General features: G+C 41.1%; 1 protein-coding gene across 1 annotated transcript in view; it reads left to right on the top strand.

Annotated features, from left to right (window-relative positions):
- Positions 1 to 25,696, top strand: part of vps13d (vacuolar protein sorting 13 homolog D) — a 280,943-nt gene that overhangs the window by 130,782 nt on the left and 124,465 nt on the right. Inside the window, exons 35-44 of the mRNA XM_078558176.1 lie at positions 332 to 535; positions 4,085 to 4,174; positions 7,062 to 7,202; positions 8,516 to 8,638; positions 13,119 to 13,193; positions 18,408 to 18,513; positions 21,801 to 21,953; positions 22,133 to 22,268; positions 22,959 to 23,006; positions 24,151 to 24,301. Coding sequence (XP_078414302.1) covers positions 332 to 535; positions 4,085 to 4,174; positions 7,062 to 7,202; positions 8,516 to 8,638; positions 13,119 to 13,193; positions 18,408 to 18,513; positions 21,801 to 21,953; positions 22,133 to 22,268; positions 22,959 to 23,006; positions 24,151 to 24,301 — 1,227 coding nt within the window. The remainder of the gene's footprint in view (positions 1 to 331; positions 536 to 4,084; positions 4,175 to 7,061; positions 7,203 to 8,515; positions 8,639 to 13,118; positions 13,194 to 18,407; positions 18,514 to 21,800; positions 21,954 to 22,132; positions 22,269 to 22,958; positions 23,007 to 24,150; positions 24,302 to 25,696) is intronic.

Genomic DNA, 25,696 nt, shown 5'->3' with positions numbered 1-25,696 from the left:
ATATCATTATATTGCAAATTATATATATGACATTCTGTCACTTTATCAAGAAGATGCTAATGGCTGAATTTGGTACCACAGACCAGAAGATTTCAAGCTTGATCTCTAGACTATGCTGTACTGACTTCAGTAAGGAAGCAGTTAGGGCCAAATCAGCAGAGGTTCATGCCCTTGGTCACTATCCAGTGTGTCCCTGTGGTAATTAAAGTAAAACCTTGCAGTTGACACATTCTGTTTGTAATAAATGGTAAAATTCTCCAGTTCTTCAGTAACAATGCTGCTAATGTCTTTTGCCCTAATAACTATTTCTGCTTTGTTTCTAATTGTGCAGGCCAACTGAATCAGGCTGCCACCTGGCTGTTCAAGAATGCTGAACCAGTGTCAGCAAACGGAACAGCATCCAGCAGCAATGGCCATGGAACAGGCGCAGCATTGCTGATCTCTGGGATCGAGGTGAAAGCTGAAAGCATCTGTATCTGCCTGATTGATGACTGCATGGATTGTGATATACCTCTTGCTGAACTTACCTTTTCAAGTAGGTTTCTTAGGCAAGCCAGTTTAAACTGAGCATCAGCTCCCTTAATGACCAAGCGGGCAAAGATATCATTCAGTCTAGCAGTAGTGATGGCATCCGTCTGTCTCGGGAGACAATGGACTGCGCCTGGGGTGCATGTCAATTCTGGATTGAACATCACCTGTTGTGGCTGTTGAGGCCGATTCCCGAGTGGCAGTCCCTTCTGTAGCTGGCACAAATAAGTAGCGTTGGCCCAAGATCAGCTGGTGCTTTTGTCCTTCCAGTGGGCTCTCTTTTCCACCATCTTGTCATTTCTTTTGCTCTTTGTTTTTTCCACACCCTTCCTGACTACTTGTCTCCAGGCAATCCAGTCAGCAGCGAGGACTTCTCACGCATCAATTCCAATCCCAGTCAACTTGAGTCTCATTTGCAGACATCCTTGCAAACATGGGACATGGGCGACTTGTTGGTCTTGTGCTGATAGCAAGCTCGACATAGAGCATGTCTTTGGTGATGCGGCCATCATTCACTTGGCTCACATGATCCAACCAACGTAGCATAGCGATTATGTTACTGGACTGGTAATGTAGAGACAGGAGTTCACATCTCATCATGGAAACTGGGGAATTTAAATTCAGTTAATTAAGCTTGGAATAAAAAACTAACATCAGTAAAAGTTGCCACGAAACTACTGGATTGTTGTTTAAAAAAAAAACCCATCTAATGCCCTTCAGGGAAGTAATTCTGCTGCCTTTACCCGGCCAAAGCTGTATGTAGTTGACTCTTAACTGCTCCCTCAGCTGGCCTAGCAAGCCATTCGGTTGTATTAAACCTCTACAGTAAACAATAATAAAAATAAAACTTGATGGGTAATGCGGCATTGGCCTACACATGACAAAGGCACACTCAGCCAAATCAACCCTGCAAAGCGCACCTCACCAGCATTTGAGAACTTGTTCCAAAATTGGGAGGGCTGTCCCACAGGCTAGTTAAGCAACAGCCTCACATAGCCATACTTGCAGAATCATGTCTTTCAGCCAACACCCCAGATTCATTCATCAGTTTCCCTGGATGTGTTCTATCCCACCAGCAGGACAAACCCACCAAAGGTGGCAGTGGCGTCTCAGTGCAAGAAAGCCAAGAGGGAGTAGGCCTGGGAGCCTGAACATTGAAACCAGATCCCATGAGGTCTGATGGCCTTAGATCAAACATGGGCAAGGAAATCTCCTGCTGATCACCACCACCCTCCCTCAGCAGATGAATTAGTACTCTTGTACTCCAGTCCCACTTGGGAGAAGCACTGTGGGCTGCAAAAGCCAGTCTTTAGCCAACTTGATGCACTCCACATGATATCAAGAATCAGCTGAGTGCACAGGATATAGCAAAGGCTATCTGGACCCAAACAAGATCTCAGCTGTGCTGCTGAAGATCTGTGGTCCGGAGCTAGCCGTATCTCTAACCAAGCTGTTCCAATACAGCTATAACACCTATCCGACAAAGTGGAAAATTGCCCTGATATGCCCCACCCACAGAAACAGGACAAATCCAATCTAGCTAACTAACCCCCCCACCAGTCTACTCCCGATCATCAGCAAAATGTTGGAAGGGGTCGTGAACAGTGTTATCAAGCGTCACTTCCTCACTAATAACCTGCTCACCAATGCTCACTTTGGGTTCCACTCATTGCAGCCTTAGTCCAAACATAGATAAAAGAACTAATTTCCATAGGTAAGGTGAGAGGCACTGCCTTTTTCATCAAGGTAGCATTTAAAGTGTGGCACCAATGGGCCTTAATAAAATTGAAGTCAGTGGAAATCAGGGGGAAAATTCTCCACTGGCTGTCGTCATACCTAGCACAAAGGAAGATGCTTGTGGTTGTTGGAGGTCAGTCATGTCAGCCCAGGACATTGCTGTAGGAGCTTCAGGGCAATGTCCTAGGTCTAACCAGCTTTAGCAGATTTATCAATGATTTTGCCTCCAGCATCAGGTCAGAAGTGGGGATGTTCGCTGTTGATTGCAGTTGTTCAGTTCCAATCTCAACTCCTCAGATAATGAAGCAGTACATGCTCACATGCAGCAAGACCTGGACAATATGCAAGCTTGGGCTGATTATTGCCAAGTAACATTCATGCCACACAAGTGTCAGACAAAGACCATTTCCAACAAAAAAAAGTCTTAACTACCTCCTTCCCTAGACACTTAATGGCATTGCCATCATCAAATACCCCCACTTTCAGCAATGTATGTTAACCATTAACCAGAAACATAACTAGAACAACCATGTAAGTACTGTGGCTACAAGAGCAAGTCAGATGCTGGGTGTTCTGCAGCACGTAACTCACCTCCTAACTCCCCAACGCCTTTCCGCTATCTACAAGACACAAGTCAGGAGTGTGATTGAATACTCCCCACTTGCCGAGATGAGTGCAGTTCCAACAAAACTCCAGAAACTCGACACCATTTGGGACAAACCAGCCGCTTGGATAGATTCTCCATCCACCATCTTAAATATTCATTTCCCCCACCGCTGGTGCACCATGACAGCAATGTATACCATTTGCTGGATGCACTGCAGCAGTTCACCAAGACTTCTTCTGCACCTTCCAAGCCTGCAACCTCAACCACCTAGGAGAACAAGGGTTGCAGGTACCTGGGAACACAATCACCTGCAACTCCCCCTTCAAGGCACATACCAACCTAACTTGGAAATATATTGCTGCTCCTTCATTGTCACTGGGTTAAAATCCTCAAACTCCCTCCCAGACAGCATTGTAGGTGTACCTTCACCACATGAACTGCAGTGGGTCAAAAGGCGGTCCACGATCACTTTCTCAAGGACAGTTATGAATGGGGAGGCAATGGTGGTAGTTGTATTATCACTGGACTAGTAATCCAGAGATCCAGGGAAATGCTCTGAGGACCAGGGTTGAATCCCACCAGGGCAGATGGTGAAATTTGAATTCAATAAAAAATTTGGAATTAACAAGTCTAATGATGATCGGGAAATCATTGTCAATTGTTGTAAAAACCCATCTGGTTCACTAATATCCTTTAGGGAAGGAAATCTGCCATCCTTCCTTGGCCTGGCCTACATATGACTCCAGACCTGCAACAATGTGGTTGACTCTTAATGGCCTAGCAAACTACTCAGTTCTCATGGGCAATTAGGGATGGGCAATAAATGCTGGCCTAGCTAGTGATGCCCTCATCCCATGAACGAATAAAAAAATGTTGGCTTTGGCAGCGATGCTCACGTCCTATGAATGAATTTTTAAAAAGACAAGGAATTAGACCAAGGGCAAAATCAGTCATGGGCTTGTCATAACCTAAGCTGTATATACTCAATATTCCACCAGTTTTGTTATGGTACACAGCAGAAATATGATTCATGCCGAAGACATGAAAATTATTTCAGGAGGATTTTGAAGTCAAGACTAACTTTGGTTAGTACAGATTCTGGAGTAACTCTTGAGGTATTCTTGAACACCTGTCCATAGTTTTACCCAGTGAATCGGGCCCCTTCACGTTTAGGGACTTCAGTTGGATGATTGGTTTTCTTCTGTGTTTTAGGACTGTACTACCTGCAGAGAGTCGGAACAAGCCCAGAAGGCTCCTCCAATTTTACCTTTTCCGGAGATTACTACAACCGTGAGTTGTCAGGTGAGATCCTAAATATTCCAAATGGTATAAGGCCAGGAGAAAGTAATCGTGCTTAAGGTACACGTGTGGGGAATATAGGACAGAGTTCCAGATATGTCCAATTTGAGAATGTGTAGGGCTCTATCTTTCCAGCTCTGGATTTATTCTATATTAACCCTCTTCATTTTTCGAAGAGCTCAAATTTGGACTGAATCTAATCTTTCATTTGTTAATGGAGTGTATAATGTTTACATTTTCACAGATTACACCTTGACAGTACTCAAACTTGCAAGAGGGAAGAAGACTGCTTTATAACTAAAATTTAGACACTGCAAATAAACTGAACCCAATGCATTGGAACAAATGATCCATAAGGGAAAGCCTTTGCATTGTTGTGCCCGAGTGTCCACTAGATTAAAATGCATGTATATATGCATAACAGGACAACGCAGGAGATCTTTTAAATCTGTACAGTTATAATAACCACTAGATGGGGCTAAAAACTAACTCAGAATTTAAGTGGGGGTATGTGCCACATCATCTCCTGTGCTTAACACTTGTGATGGGAGAAAAACATGCAAATTCTGGAAATCTGAAGCAAAGCAGAAAATGCTGGAAATACACAGCAAATCTGTTTGTGCTTTAATCCTTTGGGTAAAATTTTGTTTCACAGGAACTCAAGTGTTCTTGGGAACACATGTCTTCTCTCTGTCTAATGCTGTCTGACTTGTTGTGAATTTCTACCTTTTTTTAGTTTTAATTTTCGCCAGCTGCTTTTTAGGGTTGAGGATCTATCCCTTTAATAATCCCTTCGTTGTTGCTTTGACAATGTACTGTTGGTCGCCAGTGGGTATAATTTCCCGAATCGTGTCAGAATGTTAAATAGCTGCCTTGATTTTTTAGTGTGGTGTCGTCAATATATGCATTGCTGACTGTTTAATTGAATGCTCACTATGGAGAGTTACATGGCTAATGCTAGAAACATATTAAATTAGACAAATTTTTAATCAGGTTTTGAAAATGTCATGACCATTGCTGTAAATTTTAAAACCTTCTGCCTTGTTCTGGCTTTGTGGGAGCTTCTGCTTTGTTTAATGTCAATCTCCACACTGTCCTAGCACCCCCCACCCCCCCCACCCCCACCCCCGCACCCCAGGGTTCATTGGAATCATTTAAATCACAATACAGTGGAGCATGGGACATGCTAAGTTTTGTGCCCGTCCTTTTGATTTTCTGGCTGACGTAGCATATTAGCTAACAGACTGCTGGATAGGATTTTCTAACACCAAAGACTTAATGTCTATACACAGACAACAAGGTCTTTCAGTAGGGGCCAAATCTCTGCACAAAGAACAGAGTGGTAGTGTTGCTTGATTTTTTTTTTAAAAAGAAAAGGTTTCTGTATTCAGAATGTACTATTGCCAGACCATATTGCTGTGGCGCTGGGCATTTGGTACAATATTGCAGTGAAATCGGCTTAATCCAAAGATTTGAAACCCCGTTTACTATAAAGATACAACAGTATCTTGGTCTTAACAGTGTTACTTGGTCTTAATTTTGAAGAATTTCAGTTTAAGATGAGCTGTACAAAGTTTGCCTGATGTTTTTGGTCAATCGGGTATTTGACACACATCGTTATTAAATCTTCGTCCAAATTATTAAGATATTCATACAGGATGACACACTCATTTCTTCATGTTGCATATAAATACAGAGTTTAGGTACAGATTGGCAGAGCTAAGTCTTAGGAACTTTCAGCTATGTGCTGTTAAACTTCCTGTTTTCTCCAGACAGCAGTAAACTAGTATGGAATTGAACTGTGTAGATCAAAAGCCCCTACCTTTAACCCTGTCTGTGCTAAGTTAGCAAGCTTCAAAAATAGTGTTGAGCTTAGTGCTCTGATTCCCATGGTTGTCCAGTGACTCCTGCATGAAAGTGTAGTAGTTGGTACAGGCTGATTTGCTATAGTTAAATAGTCTGCCAGTGCTCATTGTCTAGACTCATATGTAGATTGGCCACTTAAGTGGCCAACTAAATTTTTGCTGACACCAGTGGAACTCTGCCCACTTCAGTCCTTCAGGAGAGAGTGGAGGGTGTGAGGGAGAGTTGCAAGGGGAGAAGTACACAAGTGCTCTTTATTCATATGAATCTCAGCAATGGAAATTTATTTTACTTTAACTTTTGGAACTGAAATATTTGTTGCTTTGTTTTAAGCTCCTTTTTCAATCCTGAGGCTCATTTAATTTTGAATCTAACTGTTGCTGCATTTAGAAATGTTACACAGCAAAATTGTCCAATATTTGTACAGATAAAGGCCAGTAAGCTTGACAACTGAAGTGAGTTTCCCTGAACCAACATTGCCGAAAAAAAGCTGAACCTGAATTTCCAATGTTGTTTTGGAGACCTTACTGGGCACCAATTGACTGTTACGTTTATGTATACAGCAATACTGATTGCACTTGGTTTTAAGCATTTGGGATGTCCTTTCAGATATGAAAGGTACACTTTAAATGATAATTCTTAAAGTATGGTTAACCTGAGAGCAGTTTTCTGTTTGCATCTATATGCAGTAGGCATTTCTATAGCCACATCAATGCCATATCATAAAGAAGCAAAACTGGATGCCTGTATCAGTTTTCCTTTCCCTGTATATGAACCATCTTCCTTCCATACAATATCTAGTAGCCCAACCATGCACTAATAGACCATGCCCAAACATGGTATGTGAGTCGGAATGACAGGCAGAAGTAGGAGTCTGCAAAGATGTTAACCTGATTCCGTTTTTAACCCTTACCACTTAAGCTAATAGATCAACTGTTGAAGCATTTAGCAGTATGCATATGTGAAATTCGTGTACCATTACTGCTTGAGATATGTTTTTGATTTTCCCAATGTTATCTCTTTCTAGGCTGGGAACCTTTTGCTGAGCCTTGGACTTCTTTTCTGAGCTGGCAGCAGCAGGCAGCCAGCCGTCTACATCCAACACGCCTTAAATTGGACCTGCAGGCGAAACAACGACTTGACATCAATATCACATCTGTCCTGATGGGTATAGAACCTTTGACAGTACTGGGCTAGGCAAGGTCTTAGTGCAAGTATTTCATGAAAATGCAGATGTTCATTGCTCTTAATTTGAGGATCATCCATATTCTTTCAGATGGGCCCTTAGTCAGTGTTGAAAATTACTGGAGAGTTCTGTCAGCTGCAGCTTTGTGATCTATGTGCAGTTCCTGCTCGCCCATATACAGCACAAGAGCCACTGCTCCATAACAATCTATGGTAAAGATATACTGAAAGGATAAGGTAATTGGCCAGATACTAAAGTGGATGACACAGAAAATCACTTGTTAAACTGAGTAACCTAGGTTTATATTGCAGAGTGGCACCAAGGATGACATTGGTAGGAAAGATCATGAGGCAAATTGGGAAATGGCAATTAGCTGAAATTAAGCTTGGATTTTAAAAAATTGTAGATTGGAAGCGAAAGGTAATATGGAATGAGATGAGAAGTTAACTTTCTAGAGACATGAGCTAGTGTAGGAGACGGTGTGATAAACCTTTATTTTGGACACAGCGAAGGCATAGAGAGGCAGAGCATACATGTTGGCATATTTGCATCTTGCGAAAACAGGGAAGGAAAACTTTAGTTCAGCAATACCATGCATTATTGACCAAATGGAGAGACAGAGGCATTCAGCGGTGAGACAGAGCAGGCAAAGATGTTAGAATATAGTCATTTTGGATAGGTTATATAGCTAATTTTGAGAGAGAAAATATGAGAAGTGGCAACGAGGTTGTTGGTTAGTTGTGTGAAAGTAGCTATGTGTGGGTTCCTTCGTTTGCTAATATGATAGCATGTGGTACTTTTACACTTACAATGTGAAATCTGCTTCAATGCATCACTATCATACTTTCATAATGGCATTGGGTACCCTTGCTGTTCCACTGTCTCCATTGGAAGATGACTTGAAGAATGAGGAGTCCTGATGAAGAGTCTCTACAGATGTTAACTTACCTGCTGTTTCCAACATTTTCTGTTTCTGTTTCACTGTCAAGTTTGCAGCATCTGCAATGTTTTGCTTTTTGTTTTGAAACTACCTCTGTGTTCTTAGGGGAGAGACTTGTTCTCTATTCCTTGAATTGGCCTTCCTCAATGGGCCTACTAGAAAGAGATGACCCCAGCTCAGATAAGTTAACGTGAGAATCAGATCTGCGTCCTCTGATCTGTATGGTTTAATATTACACAGTGCATAAAACCACCATGCAATCAATGAAGTTAGACCATGATGTATCTAAGCCTATGAGCATAAATCCAAATCCAGTTCTCAATTTGTTAATATTATTCTCTATACTGCATTATAGAGCAATGTAAAAGGACTAAAGCCTCCTGGATTGCTGATTACTGTAAGAAGGAAGAAGGGGAGTGTCCAGGAACATCTCAGTGGAGGACAGGGATGTATCTCGATCCATTAATGCTTGGACAGAGTAAGTAAAGAGGCAATTTACTTCGTATTAGTTATTGTAAAAGTTAACCACAAAAACTGAAATTGTTAAGCTTGTCTAAGTTATCAACTGTTAAAGTGCACCTCCTGGAAAGTTGACTGAGGCCACCTTTGCATGATCCACAGTCACTACTTAGATTGCATGCATGCTCCTGACTGAATATAGTATTGTGGGCAGGAGGATTTTAATAGGAAATGTAGTAAAGTTATAACTCGTGGAGCAGAGTTTGCTGGATGGAAGCAATGGTCAGAAAATCTTGGCTATCATGTTATACCCCTGCCTTCAAACCGTGCTGTCATCACTCCAGGAATGTATCAAATTTTCCATACAGAGTAATGCCCAGAACCATAGGATATTTTTAGAATTCTAAAAATTTTAAATGTTTTAGTAATGTGCTCAATTGAAAGTCTAGAAGCAGTTATTTGCTGTAAATGTTAATAATAGACAATGTGTGGTCATATGAATGACATTTGGGATAAATTCCCAGATATACTTTAATTGGGTGCAGTTTATCATAAATTAAAACAATTACAGTACAATTTCAGACTCTTCATCTGTTTGTTAATGAAAATCCTAGGCTTGTTGACCAGCCATTTAAAAAATTAATAGAGCTGTTTCATTTTTAAAAATATAATGCTGTTTAGTTAAGTGAATCTCAAGGAGCAAATATATTGCTATTAAAGCTGAAGCATGCCATGCAGTCTCATTACCTGAGACTTGTTGGAAACAGTGAAGTATCTACCTTTAGCAAAAACTCCTTTTCTCTTTCCCACCTTACCTCCTGAAAACATTGTCTCCAACTCCCTCCTGTAAACCCAGAATAATTTCAACTTTGTGGTTTATTACTAACAGGACCTGCTGATCTGTTTGCTTTAGTTGAAGCTAAAGAACTTAGACTATAAATTGGAAAAATACACTGTTGGCCAGTTGGTGAATATTTCAAGAAGCTTGTGGTATAATGTAAAATGCCTAACAAAGGGTTAGGAAGAGGGCTTCTGCAAAGTGATCCTCTTTTTATAGAAAATTTAGAAAGAAAATAAATTAGAAAAAAATTTAGAAGAAAATAACTGCTTTATCCTAATTTTCATTGTTATTTTGATAACTTATACATTCCCAGCCTGTAGAATGGGTTCTCGAATTGGCCCTTGGGCTAATTTGAAGTTGTGCTGCCCAACCTGGGAGCCAAACGGAGGTTAGTTCCTGTAATTCTAATCACCAGAGAGGCCTACTTGGTGGTCTCTGTGCCAATGATAGCATTTACTTTTTTAAGGATTAGGGTAAGACCTATTTTTTTCAAAAAAGGGAGAGTACATTAAACTCAAGACTTCCCTTTAATTATAACTTAAGTGGTTTTGTACATTTCTATTCATTCAATATTGAAGTGAAATGAAAACAGAATTGTTAACTCTTTAATATGGAGCAGATGCACAGTTTAAGATAGTTTATAATATGGCTATGATTTTTGTAATTTGGTTGATGCTTTGGTAACTACTGGATATATTCAAGTGGTCATAAACTATCGAAAATGCTTTTACCTCAAACTGTTACTGTTTCTTTGTTTATCTTCACCCACCCTTCACTCCTTTTTATTCCATTAACTGTACTCTCATACTCATCTGCAAATCAATATCAAATACCATAAATCTTAACTTTACTTTGACCTTAAAATCATTCACATTAATAGCCTTATTCTGTCAGTCTAAACTGGGCCTTGAAGCCTAAGTTTCTGTATATTACATAAGTGTACTGCAGACCCAGTTCCCCATTGACTTGCTTACATCATGATCAGTCAATAGTCAGTCCCTTGATCCATGGCTTTACACCTCTGGGGAGAATAACCACAGGTTTAGTCAAAAAAAAAAACTTTTTAAAAAAAAAAGTGCTTGGTGACACTGACAAGGCAGCATTTAGTGAGTATCTGTAGTTGTCCTGAAGTCATTAAGATTCAACCATGTAAATGGGACCAGAGTCAAGTGTGGGTCTGACTGGGTAATTAGAGCTTTGAAAAAGGACTTGGTCACATCTGCAGCTACAGGGCTAGATTTTAACATCCTGGGGTTGGGACCACCCACTTCCAGCTTTAATGAAGTCAAGACAAGGAGTGGGCAATCAATACCCCCTGAGAAGGCAATTTAAATATTTTAATGAGGCTATTACCCTCTTATTTAGCCTGTCTTGCAGGTTTACCTGTGATGTGCCAGATTTCCCAGGCCTTGAGAAATCCAGCAACTGAATGGAGGCACCTTAAGTTAAATGCCTTTACGCCACTCCTTGAAACCAGGAGGATGATTCCCGAAGCTCCCCCAGACCTGACCTCCCCACCTCAGGGGTCCATAATCGACATTGCCCATGGAATCGTGGATTAGGCCCGTCTGGTCATGTGACCTGCTCCAGAGTTCTCTTCATTCCACTGTACATACTTGATTGATTTCTAAAGGCCCCATGGCACAATTTTTTTTTAAAAAGGGGCAGCAGCGGGTTCTCTCAGTGTCCTCATTGATGTTCCTCCCTTAACCAATGTCACCAAGAAAAGGCCAGTTGGCCTATTGCCTCATTGCTGTGTGCAAAATGGCAGTTAGATTTGCTCAGACAGCAATAGTTGGTGGACTTTGAAGCAATTCATTCTATGTGAAGTGCTCTCAGGCACCTTCTCAGAGACATGAAAAGGTAACGTAAAAATCCAAGTCTTTTTTCCTTTCTTGTTATTGGATGTCTGCTTGCCAGCAATAGTTTATCTGTAAACATATGGTTCTGATATGAAGGTCTTTCCTTTACTGCTGCTGTGACCTGATAAAAGATGCCAGGCTTGTAAGGTAGTGAAGCAACCCTGTTCTGTTTTAACTACTAAGGTGGAACCATTCCATTCTGCAATGCACTTCATTACTGGAACTTGAGAAGTAGCCATACCTGCGAAAAGTGCCATTATTGGGGTTTGGGGGTAATAGATGAAACACTTATATTGTCACTAATATATGTATGGAGTGCTGCCTTTTTAACTGTAATTTCTTTTCAGCCTTATTTACTACCTAGAGTTAGACTTCTGCATCCAAGCAATCAGCTGAGAGCAGATTTGTAGATGTGCAAACAAGCATAAGCTATTGGGAGATGTACTTTCCCCTGGATGACTCTTTAAAGGTTTGTAAAACACATCCCCTAGTAAGGCGGGTGTGTTCTCAGCAAAGGCTGGGAGTATAACTTTAGTTGTTCTGATGTTATGCCAAAAGTCATTCTGTTATCACAGTTTTTGACTTCATTTAGATTTTTCGCTGAAGTTCAGCATTAAGAACCAATAGTTCAGTGCACCTGGATTTCAAACTATGAGCTGTTTAATCCGATGCCTGATAAAAACATATGTAAGTTACTCACTGGGAATGACGCATGCCTTATTCCTGTCCTCCTCGTGGAAGAAACACCATGTCATGGTACCCTGTACAATAATCTAGGAGTTGGGTTTATTAAAAATATAAATTAAATGGTAAACAATCAGCATAGCAAACCACTTGATTACAGAAGATTACTTAAATCACAGAATCTGTTAGGAAATGAATAAATATTTCCAAACTCCTGTAGATTTGAGTATTGCCAGAAAGAGAGAAGCCTCTCATCTTGCACTCAATAGGACAGCTGCTAGAATGCCAAATTTCAAAGGGAGCAACAATTTATACTGCACGAGAAAAGGGGTGCTGATTTGTTGGCAAGGCACAATAGTTACTTTAGTTTGGGTAACTCCAATGCACTGTATTTTAATGAAGTAGTATATTTGAGCTTTTCTACCTCAACCTTGCTGAATGAACAAGGCAAAAGTGAAAGGTTGATGCAAGCTGGAGGACGATTTATCTGCAATCCCATTTGATGTTCAAAGTGAGACAACTAAAACAAGAAGATATATTCTACAATTAAATAAAATTGTCAAACATCTGTAGGACTTGAGGAACAGACATTCTTTGCTATAATGAACACAAATCTCAAGTCCGGAGCTGTTCCTTTTGTTGGGTTTTTTTCTCCTTCCTGATATAACCATTTCAAACACTTGAAATGGCTAAGAGTCTTTACTTGCTTGCTAAACGACTGGGCGATACAATTTTCCCTGTACCTGTCAGGCCCTCATCTGAAGCATCTTAAATGTAATTAACAGCATCAGGGAAGAAAAAGACTGCATGGTCACTTGATTTGCATAGCTGTTAGCTTTTATTGGGAGGAGTATAGATTCAATGATGCATAAGATCCAGGCTGTGTCCAGTCACGAGTAAGAACATTAAAGTGACTACCAAAATGCCATTAATAGGTATTAACAATATAGAGATAAGATTTGAAGTGTGACATCTTCCCTATTCATTACACTCATCTTCATCTGTCATTTCTTTCCTTGATGTAAGTCAGAACAAAGTCCTTTTCTGTTATCAGTTTTCCTGGACGAGTGAAACTTTTTTTCTTTCTAACTAGACCTCTCTTTCTCTGTCAGGCAACCCTCTTGCCTATCTTAGAACTAGAAGCACTGCCAGTCTGACAAACCTAGAGCGGCAGATATTTGCCAGAGGTACTGTACCAGGGAATGAGAGAAATGAAGAAAACGTCCAGTGTCTTTTATCAGATAAGTTGTGGTGTGATATACCAACGAAAATAAATCAGTTGATATATTTTAATATTTCATTATATATGGTTTCAGTTTTAATGCTGACGAGACTGCAGGATATAATCCACCTTTGTTTTCCTGTTTTGTGTTCAAGCCTTTTGTTACTTTGGCTCTCTTTGCATCTATTTATTCTCTTGCTTCACAGGGCTATTTGCTTCACCATTTCATTTAGCAGTGAAGAAGTGGCTGTGCTAGTTGAAGAACACTTCTGTTGTCACTCTCTGACCAGCCACTTTTTGCTTCGGTACCTTGTTTTGTCTCCATCTTCGTTTGTGAATGAAATAAAACCTTCAAAACTGAGATTTGCAATTTACACTCAAATAATTGGGTCAGCTTTTTATCCCTGCCACACCACCCAACTTGGCTGGTCAGAATGGTGTGTGGGAGGGCTTTAAAATTGAAAACTTCTGACCCCTGGTTCCAAATCAGGCCATCAACAAGGCTCTAACAAAAATCAGGCATGGGCCTAGTTAACATTCAAAAGTCACATCAGATTACACCATTATTGCACTGTCAGCTGCCCAGCAGCAGATCCTAGGTAGGAGATACCAAATGGCCACGGTAAGTGTTAACGATCTGTTCCTTTTAGAACTCGGTGTGTGCCAGGAGGAGCAGGAGTGCTCTACCCAGGCCCTCTTGGGGCTCTCCAGCCATGGCCTCCTGCACCACCAACTCCGTCCCAACCCCTTCCCTTTAATCTTCTGGAAATTTGTATCCTGCAAAGCCCTCTTTCCACTGTCTGATGGGCACCATTGTCATGGGTCCCTAGCTGCGGCAGGCTGCTGGTACATTACAGCTCCTGCCTGCTGATCAGGCAGTAGATCAAGCCAGATGTTGGGAAGGAGTCAGTGAAGAGCTATTTGAATGTGGCCCTGCTGTTAGAAACGTCAGGAACTCGATGTCCCATCCTTGTCGGGTTCATCACCCACTATCGGGCTCACCCATCCATTAATATCAAAGCCAATGCATTTACTTTCCAATCAAATGTCAATGTCAACTGAAGCACTACTCCAGTTGGCAGTCAGATTAAACACCAATTTGATCCGTGGACCAATCAACAATCTGCAGGACCAGATTCACATGGACAGTGTTTGGCATTGAATATAATTTCCAAACATTGTCATAAGTTCTGATAGCATCAGAAATTGGAATTAAACCCCAGGGTCATACTGTAAAAGTGTGTTAGAAAGACAGGGTCCTGATCAGCTATTTGATCAAATTACTTATGGTAGACTTCAGAGTTGGCTGTCAGGAAGATCCTATTTTCACTTTATTTATTACAGAATTATCACCAGGCCTTTGATATTCAGTGATCCTGGGCCAGACTTATCTGAAAATGTTTTTTGTTATAAATGAGACTTGACCTTATGCAGTTGACCTTAAGCTTGATACTTTGAGTTGCAGTAAGTGTAACTATGGGCTGTAATGTCCGAGCTCCCTCGTGTTGGATTGGGGGTGTACCCCAAAGATGCGCTGGGGAACACGCCTCGGAACCTCGCTGGTGAAGGTTTGCAGGGCAATTGCCCAGAGGCATAAACTTCCTCTGGGCAATTGCCCTGTGCTGGAAACGATAGGAAAATGCGATTTAAATTGCAAACGCCTGATGGTTCCGACAGGATTACACCAATAGTTACTCAGGAAAAGGCTAGAAGAATTAAAACCTGTTCTAGCTTCTAGGTAACTGTTGTGAAGTCCCGACCCCCTCCCCCCACAAACACACACACACAAACACACACCCCCACCCCCGATCCCCCCACCCCTAATGCCCCACAGGACTCACCCCAACCCCCTAATTCCCACGGGACTTCCAGACCAGGAGATTCCCCCACCGAAACCCAACTAACCACTCCCTCATGGTATTCCCCACCACCTGACCCCACATGGGACTCCTCCCTCCTCCAGGCCCACCCAAGGCCTGACCGCCCCAACCCCCAACCACCAAACCACCAGAAGCTGACTCCCCAACCTGACTGCCCCCCCCCATTCCTGACCCGACTCACTCCCCTTGTGCCCCCGCCAATTGCCCGCAGGCCTGACCCAACCCAATGGAAAATTTGGATTGTTAGTTTTGTGAATTCCTGTTTATGTATTGCAACTTCCGTATTTAACAAAGTCGAAACATTTTTGCACTCTAAATTTTAGTGGAGTGTACAGTTTTGAAAGTCACCTCTTGAGTCTGTTGCATGCGTTAGGTACCAATCCAGATCTTCCCCATCCATTTAAAAATTCTGGCAATTGTCTTAGCTCAGTTGCATAACCATCAGGCCACGTCTTGCCAGCTATGTCTGAGATTGTATTAGTTTAACTGAAATAAGAGCAGTTCAGCTTGATGAGTGTTCTTTTTTTCCAGCCTACTAACAGAAGGCTCTAAGTATAAAATGATACATGTTCAGTTCTCCCTCCTTTGCTGTCTGAAAATCTGCATTTTAAGATGCTGCACCGAGCACCCTGATTGTAATTTGAGAAGCATCTCAATTAAGAGTAGCAGGTTCATGCATCAGTTTTAAAAATAAATCTGCAGCTCCCAGTGGTAATTTACACACTTGCAATTCATCTCAGACACAAGGTTTGCATTTTAGCAGCTTGGATTTCAGTTGACAAGACTAGATAGTTGTCAGACAGATAGTTATTTCAAGAACTTTTTATTGTTCCATAGATGAGCATAAAATAAATAGTTTGCCTCTCTGTTCATTGTTCTTTCTTATACAATATTGTTCTTTCTCTCTTTATATTGTGCTTCTTAAGGACCAAACTATTTCCTAGGTAATTATTCAGTTATACTGATCAAAAGATTGTAATGTGTGGGTAAATTTTCACTTTAATGCTCCTGGTGCAGAGCCTCACTCGACAGGTCAATCGGGCCTGGAGGTCAGCACTCCCAATCCCAGCCCTCCTAATTTTCTGGCTATTAAAATTGACAACCAGAAAGTTAGATAGATTACGAATTAGGTATGTTTGTCTGCGCCCTCCTGCCTTGCGAGATTTTGTATTGAGTACACTGACTCTTGAGATTTACAGCCTGTACACAGTGGTAAGATAGAAGAATACCTATGTTCTGATATTTTTAACTTATATATTGCATATCCTTTTCCCATTGTTGTAAAAATCTAAATTTTAAATCTTTACAAGGTGAAAGGATCAGATAATGTCTGTGTTAAGGGGTTCCTGATTTTGGAATGCTAACGACTAACAGTGTCACCTTTCATCACTTGATTATTTGGCTGTAATAGATGACTGGTTACTAACTGTTGTGTGTCAGCACCAGTGCTCATGCCAGCAGTGCTGATCGTATTGTGGGAGCTGGATCTTGGAATTAAGATTGCTGGAAAGGAATTTGCAGAAGTCACACATTTGCAATTTAACGACTGCAGGCTTGCCAACATACTGTAATAGAAACTAAAGTGTGCTCACTTTATGTACACAAACACAACTTGTGTGGTTTGTAGAAAGCCTGTTCATGAAACTTTATGCGTGCCACTGGAGTGCAGGAGCCATGCATTGGTATCAGAATTATTTCACTGATCTACCAAACCAGTCACTTAGAGTCACCAGGACATGGATGAGAACAATAGATCTTCTCTATTTCCCGCACTAGCCCCTTGACTTCTCTGTGACAAATCCCTGTAGCTCGATCTTAACATCTTTTTGAAATAATATCTTGTTGTTTACCGTTTATTTGATGTAGCCAGGTGGTACTAAACCGAAGCTGATATGCAGCTTGGGATCCCGTCCGTATTATTGTTGACAATATGTTATATTGTTGACCACCAGATTTTTGAACAAGCCATTCAGAATTCTGTTTGGCAACTAAGCAAGTTTTAACTTCAGAAACTTAGGTAAAGGACTAAAGCTCAATGTGTAAAGCACCATCTAAGTTGCTAAGAATAGGAGAAAATATGCGACAAATCAGGAAGCAGGCTGCCACTTCTAGGTTTTAAATACCTAGATCGGAGGAGAAAGGGAAGTTTGAAGGGGATCCACAGCATTGTGTGTGGGTAAGAGTTAGAGCAGAACATTGTATAACAAATCTTGATTCTGTAGCGTGAGGAGAAAGAATGTAGACCAGTGTGTTAACAACTTGGGAGGAATAAGTGAGCAAAGTTGGGAAGTCGCTCTTGAAAAGCTAAACTCATGATAAGATAAGGAATTGATGCTGGGTCGCCTGGAATACAAATTTCCCATGACTGTTATACATGCTGCTCATTGATTGTTACCTGGATAGAATGCTTGGCGCAGGCCAATCTTTCAAAACAGTTCTTCACTTCTGGTACAAATTAAAATACTGTGGGTGCAGGAAATCAAAATAAAAACAGAAAATTCTGAAAATACACAATAGGCCTGGCAGCATCTGTGGAGAGAGAAACACAGTTAACATTTCAAGTCTGACTCAAAGGTCACAGACCTGAAATGTTAATTCCATTTCTCTCTCCATGGGTGTTGCCAGACATAATGAGATGAGTATTTCCAGCATTTTCTGTCTTCACCTCTGAGATTGATCATTCTTCTACAATGAGGTGCTTTTAGGAGCTCTATCAAGCACCTTTGAAGATTTATCAAAAATGCAAATTGCTTCCCAGTACACACAAGTTGCCTACATTACAAGAGCCTTTTTCTCCAAATTGCTGTTCTCCCTCCTGGAGGCAAGTACTTTCTATGTTGGATTAACCATATAGCCTTTGTGAGAGTTCTATATAATTATTTTTGCAGGGTACGGGTCTGTTTGGGACGGGTGGTCATAACTCAATCTATGTCTGAAAGGTGGATAATTGGCCAAATTCTGTCTGTCCTAACTTTATTAAGGAAGTTTCACTGTTAGTTATAATTTGACATTATTTGAAAATTCTATGAAGTTCCACTGAGCAATGTTAGGGAGTTTAGAATAATTATATGTTATTTTAACAGATATTAGCCCATTAATTTTAAACAGATTAACATCCTTGTTAACATACTGTACAAAATTATTTCCACAAGCGTGTTCAGCGTTTTTAAGATATCACTCAGTATGATTTCCAGGTTTATGTTTTTATCAGAACTTCCAGAAAGACAAATCACATCTCCAGCTGGAAATTCTCTATCAGTCTATGGTTTCCATTCTAACTTGTTTGCTTTCCATTACAGCAGAAGGAAAGATACCAAAACGACGGCAGCCATTCGTGCCATATGCCCTCAGGAACCACACTGGTTGCACCATGTGGTTTGCCACACTCACCACCACTCCAACTAGGTGTGAAATCTCTTTTGTACATTTCATTAACTCTCTTTCCCATACTGGTTAAGGTGTAGACTTTCCATAATATATGTTTAATGGTTTTGCATGTAACCCGTAAGGCTATAGTTTTGCTTTTCTCATCATTCGATGGTGTAAATCCAGGATCTGTATTTATCATTGGGTTAAGCAAAGAAATGTCTATGTATTCCTGTTAGAATGAATAGGCTGTTGATTTGGCGGGGGAAGAAAAAAATGTCCCTTTTTAATATCGGATGGGTGGACTCTGGTTTGCACTTTTATATGCTTTTGGGCATTGGGATTATCTTTGGTAATTTTGTTTAATGTTCAGCAGTAATTTGCTGCAATTGGCAAAGCTATGGAAAGGCAAGTTCTTAGGGTGCGAAACACCTGATGAACACTGGCACCACAGACAGTGCAGCACTCTCTCAGGACTGTGCTGGTACCGTGAGCCCAAGTGCTCAACTCTCTAGAGTGAGACTTGAACCCATAACCTACTGAAAGCCAGAGAGCAGAATGCTCCAACATGGTAGACACCCATGCTATCAACGGTGCATCAGGCCTACCTGCTGCTATTGCAGCAGCTCTGGACTTTTGACTCAGTGCAGTGTGTTGTCTTCCCCTTTCCCCTCATGGCCTGAATTTCACACTTTGCATGTGCGCGAAGTTGGCAAGCCCAGAAGAGGATATTGAATCCACTCACTGGTGGATTCCACTCGCATTCTCAACACGATTTCAGGCTGGGTGGCCAATTAAGGCTAAGGTCAGGCGTGTCTTCTGGTTGGCCTGACAGTGCGGGTGGGGATGGGAACAAGTCGGGCACCAGGTCCAATGGTATTCCCCAGAACTTCGATAACTTCAATTAAACTTCCAGTGGAAAAACAGATAGGCCCTACAACATGGAAACGAGTTTGGTGTTAATACTGCGGCTTTTCGGCTATGAACTGATCCTGACTAAAATCTTCACTGGCTCAATGTATTTGTATATAGCGGCTCTGAAATATGTCTTGAAAATCTACAGATCATGTCAGCATCTGCCATTGATCCAACTAAATTTTGTGGTAGCAGTGAGGAAGGTGTGGGTGGGGAGGAGCGGGGAAAGAGTTGGGGAGGGGGTTCCCTTCATCTACTTACATCAGTGAAGAAAGAAAAAATAATGAGTAAGCATTCCTCCAGCACCTGTATGACCCCAGGTCAACCCACAGTGCCTCACTGCTTTTTGAAGTCTGTCCCCTGCTATAATGTGGCGAATGTGCCAGCCAGCCAATTTGTGCACAGCAAGCTTCCATAGACAGCAATGTTAGATCTTATATCCATCTGAGAGGGTAGATATGGTCTCAGATTAGCACCTCACATGAACACTGGCACCACAGACAGTGCAGCACTCTCTCAGGACTGTGCTGGTACCGTGAGCCCATGTGCTCAACTCTCTGGAGTGGGACTTGAACCCATAACCTACTGAACGCCAGAGAGCAGAATGCTCCAACATGGTAGACACCCATGCCATCAACGGTGCATCTGGCCTACCTGCTGCTATTGCAGCAGCTCTGGAATGCCTGGCTGAGGTGGCACAGCTAGAGGTAGTGGCCATGGTGGGGGTGAAGTGAAGGAGGGAGCGCTGGGGGCTGCATATGAAGTATGGTTATTCCCTTTTGTAGGGGAATCCTTTTTAAAAAGTCTTTTTAATTATGCAGGGATCTGGTCATAATTCCATATCTATTGCTGGGTCATTTGGGACACCTCCAATGACAAGCCTGCAGTATCTGAGTGCTGGGTCATAATGAAGGCCTGGGTCATGGGCAGTCTGACGTTCAGAGAGCCCCTATCCTCAGCTCAACCCTCCCCATATATTTACAGTGGCAATTTGCCAAATGGTCATGGATTTTCACGGCCAATATCTTTTGTAAATGACAATGTTCCCCATTGTTTGTAGTGACTGGTCTGTTTTATTAGAACTTTGGCACAGATTTGTAGGTGAACCAGCTTAACGAGCTGGGCAATCAAAAGGAAATCTGACAAAATTTAAATATGACAGCAGCAAAATCACAAATAAAATGAAAGTGCTTGTGCTTTTATCCTGCCCCTGGATGAGAATTTGATAAAAAATGTGCTGCCCACCTGCCCTTTTTGCCCGAACGACGACCACAAAATCACACGGGCAATGTAAAATCTCAGCCAATAGGCTTTTTAATGGCTTTATTGGCCCTTGAATTGTCGGCGGGTGCAGCTCCAACTCCTGCGCATGCCCGCTGACCTCAATATTCCACGCACACCCCATGTCATTTTATGCAATTTTACGTGTCTTTTGGTCGGGCGTGCGCCTGACCTTGGAACGTAAAATTCAGGCCTATGTTTCGGTATTGATGACACAATCTTCAAATGTTATTACCCGTACTCTGGAACACTCTTTCCAAATACCACCCCTTTCCTGCTTTGTTATACCTCTTCCCATCTTTAGAAACCTCCTCAAAATATGTCATTTTGACTGTGCCTTGCTTTCGTTCTCATTCCTTTCCAGTGTTGATTGCTCTCTCCCTCCCACCCCAACACGATGTTTTAGGGCATGTTAAGCATTTGCTATGCAAGCTTGAGCTGTTGATTTGCCTGCAGTCTCAGTAAACACAAGAATTTCAAGACAAAAAAAATTCACTTCATCTAGTTTTCTTTCAACCATCCTGGTAGTCACATGATATGATAATAAAGTTATTAACTAATAGCCATTAACCTCTATCAGTTAGTCTTCAACGGGACCTGGCATGATGTGGGGAACACCCAGTAATAGAGAGTTTTGAGTACCATGAGTGCAAGGTCACCTGTTCCTTACCCATGTCATATATCAAATTAGCCACACATTATATCCCAAAATATTCTCTGAAAGAAATCTGTGTAACTTGCATTTGAATGAATCAATGTTGACTCCTTCCACCGTCTCCCTAGGCAGCCTTTTCACTATGCATTAGGTTTGATGTAGAGATTGCAAATACATACCCAAGCCTCATATTTGAAGGGGCAGTGGCAGATGGTAAGTTTGATGTGGAGACTGCAGATACCTTACCAAGCCAAATCCATTTAATTATTCAATAGACAGTTGGCTCAATTGGTGTCCTGATTCCCTCTCTCAAATGCCGTTTGTTTCAGCTTTTCCAGAGTGCGGAATTTAAAGCTCTCGGAATCTTGAAAACGCATCATTTGATTGAACTGATGGAGCATGCAGGTTGGGTGTGAATAAGAGTGTTATAATGCACTGACATTGATAAATGTGTTGCTGCTGTTTTCCATTGTAGAGTGGCACTTTCTCACAGTGAGAGTCCTGGTTTCATACATGAAGGATCTGTTGCAGAACTTGATGACACACACAATGTTAGCCAATGGCGTGAGGTGCTCCCAGGAGAAGAAGTGCCTTTTGAATTTGAAGCCAGGGAAAAGCTAAGACACAGGTGAATGAAACAAGATAACAAAGTACTCACTCTACAGTCTTTTTATATCTCACTAATAATCAGTAACTATATTTATGCAGTATCAGTCATGGTGCCATTTTTATGTAAAATCGTTGTGTGGTCATAACTATATTTGCGTAAGACACAAGTATTACTTTTCCTTGCTTTTGTACTGACAGACACACTCATGAATTGAAGATTCACCAGCTTTTAGTGCGGGTAAATGGGTGGGAACAAGTGAGCCCAGTGTCTGTGGACAAAGTTGGCATCTTCTTCCGTTGTGCAGCACCTGATCGAAATAATCAATCTTCCACGGTGCGTATGATGTACTGTTAGCACGACATTTGTCAAAACCTATATAATTCTGGGAGTCTATATTTTTGAACAGCAGCTTGATATTCTGCAACTTTGAAGCTGCAGCATCTTCAGAAAGCACTTTTACAAACAGTCATTTGTCTTTTAAAAGTGTGGGAGGCATATTGTCATATGCAAAAATGTTGCAATGTTCACAATTCCAATGTTACAGTTAAATATGCAGGCTTATCTGGTACTGAGACACACTGACTAGTAAGGTCCTTGGGCTAACAAGGAGGAAACAATGGCTAGCTGGAAAGTGCACATTGGGTAAGGGCAAATTTGGATTGAGCTGTAATGCTTAATGAGTGTCTCTTTTTCCCTTCGCAAGGTGAAATCGCCTGAAGATATGGACTGACCTAAGTCATGCAGAAATTTTCATCTTAACTTGCCTGATGAGTAACTGATGGGATGAGATCAGCCACCCATTCACTTCAATGGAAAGGTAAATAGATGGCTGTTCTGATCCCACCAGTTTTCCACCACCAAGCAGGTTAGGTTAAAATTACCCTCACAGTTTCGGTTGCGGATGTTAAGTGTGTGCCATAATTTACATAACACTTTTCATTTTTGCTTAGTTATTTCAACCATTGATGTAAAACCAGTTATTTGTCGCGTGTGTAATGCAAACCTACTTTCTCGCTAATGCAGGTTGGGAGTCCCATCAGCAAGACCAATATAATACATCCACATGTCTATGTAAGCATTCTTTCTGTGGCTGTACATCCATCATCAGATTTTAATCTATCTTTAATTTGAAGTTGATTATTTCAAATTATTTAATAATTCAATTTTTAACACTAAATTTTCACTTTGCTGTGTTATTAATTAATTTATTCAGATTATTGGATTATTGAATTTTAATGCAAAAGCAGCTTTATCAACAATAGATTGTATGTAATTTTTGTAATCTTGCTTATGATTCATCTTTTGACAAAGTTGCATTTAATTCTGATGCTCATTTATCTGATTGAATTATCTCCCCAGTTTTACCCTGCCTCACTTTGGTAGTAGTGTTGCTTGACTTAGAAATTTGTGTGTTTAAGCCCCAGGATTTGACACTTAATCAAGCCTGAGATTTGAGCGCACTACTGAAGGAGTGCTGCGTTGCCTCAGGTGCCATGTTTTGGATGAACCATTAAATTTGAGCTTCTATTTGTTTTGTGAACATACAAGTTTCTGTGACACTAATCTAGGAAAAGCAGGAAGTTTTCTCAGTGTCCTGCCCAATACTCCCCCCTCAACCAACATCACCAAAAACAGATTAACTGAACACTCATCTCATTTTCCATTTATGAGACTTGGCTATGTTCAAATTGGCTAGTGTATTTGTCTACGTTAAGAATAATGAATTCCTTTGATCTACTTTGCTAATATGTTTAGGAGCTGTATAAGTGCAAGTTCCTCCTTGCATGCATCTGGTCAGGTCATGAGTCTAACATTATCAAATGTAACAGTCTCAATATTTAGCTTTGGAGATATTCATAGAAGGCAGAAATTATCAGTGCAGGTTACGTACAAATATTTTAATGCCATACCAAATGATCATTGTGCTATATTAAGGCCAGTGTAATGAGTGAATGCCTAGTGTTGGCACAAGGAGTGTGTAGCTTGGAAATTATGCCCTATGTATAAATATAGAACTGATGTAAATACTATATATTCAGGCAGGTTTTAAACTGGGTTTATAATTATATGGACTGAAATTTATGGTAGTTTTTTTTAGTTTTCTATATTATAAAGGAAATATTATGGATCAGGCTCTTTATATTATATTATTAGTCAGATTGTAATACTCTATTCATAAAAGGAGCACTTAACATTGTTCTCCCTTCCCCTGTAGTTCTCAGCATTGCCCCCTGTGCGGGTTGTGTTTTCTGTGACTCTGGAGGGGAGTGCAAGAAAAGTGATAACTGTCCGCTCAGCGCTGATTGTGAAAAACAAATTGGAGGTACCCATGGAACTGAGACTGGACAGCCCATCTGCCCCAGACAGTAAGTCATTAACCCACATGGCAATATGTTCCTTAACAATTATTCCAGAATTTCAGCAGTAGCTCAAGAGTGCATCAGGAAGGCCGATCCTACAAAGAAAGAATCACCAGGCCCGCCAAGCCCATTCCATCCATTTATGTTGTAAGCTCACAAGCTCTTCACAAAGTAAAAAAGAGACCAATATTAGATTTTAGATATTTTTATACAATGTTTAAAAATAACCAGCTTTTTTTGTTTTGAACCGATGGTTTAAACATCCTTTCTAAATTCTGTTATTCGAAACTGTATAAAATAACTGCACGATGAAACGTACTATTCCCCTAACTGTGGCCATTCACTTTTGATTAGGGATAGATTCGGCCATTTCAACTGTAAAGTAGGTAGTAAATTAGCTACAATTGATAGTCATTTTCAGAAATCTAAATTGGCAATTTGTTATTCTCCTTGGCAGTGAGTGTGAACATTTGCGTCTTTAGTATAGCTGAAAAGAATTGTTTTTTCAAATAGAACCTGAGCCGTTTGCTTGCCGTGCAAGCTTGATGCTGAAAGAGAGCACATCAAAACCGTCCTGCGAGAAAATGGTAACCCTGATCAGATGATTGCTCGCTGTATATTGCACAAAGTCATGAATGGACCTAAGGCCACCACTTTTGGCCCTGAAAAGTGCCCAGTCTACCTCAGGTTACCCTGGAAGGGTAAGGTGTCTCAAAAATTTGAGCAACAGATGAAGCTAGCCTTTGCACACTGCTACTATGCAGTAGCAACACGAGTGGTATTCTCCACGAACAGGATGCTACCGTCAAACCAAAAAGACATTCTGCCTATCACACAAATGAGTAATGCGGTAAATGAATTTCAGTGCTGGTGCGATGCCGGGTTTGATGGCCGTACACCCCAGCAATTGGCAGATTGTATCAAACAGCACACCCCTTCGGCTGTTCACAACCGGCAAAGTACTGACTGTACCCAACCAGCCTGTGCTTGCAAAACTCAAAACATAGTGTCCAACTTTAGATGTGATTCCACGATTGGACAACACTTGCTAAACAATCCTGATTGTGCTAAAAATTACACTGAAAACCAATTTAAGATTATCAGTCGGGCTCGCAGTGTGGCTCATTTACTAAAAGCCACATATATTCAGACACAGGGCCCTGTCCTTTGCAGACAGAAGGAGCATGTACACACATTACACCATTTCCAACTAAACAAAAGCTTGATGGACAGCTATTCCCTGGTTCATTCCCAATGGCAATGCCTTGACCAATCAGAGTCAATCTGCCTGGTTTGAATTTGAAACAAAAGTTTGGCAGTGAACAGTTAACTGTTCCCTGCTGCATTCATGGCAATGCCTCTGCCAATCAGAGTCCACTTGACAACCAATCTCTTCTCATG

The sequence above is a fragment of the Cetorhinus maximus genome, chromosome 15 (genome assembly GCF_964194155.1).
Source record: "Cetorhinus maximus chromosome 15, sCetMax3.hap1.1, whole genome shotgun sequence".
Lineage (NCBI taxonomy): Eukaryota > Metazoa > Chordata > Chondrichthyes > Lamniformes > Cetorhinidae > Cetorhinus > Cetorhinus maximus.
The sequence above is the reverse complement of the archived record's forward strand: the minus strand, read 5'-3'. Positions and strand labels throughout refer to the sequence as shown.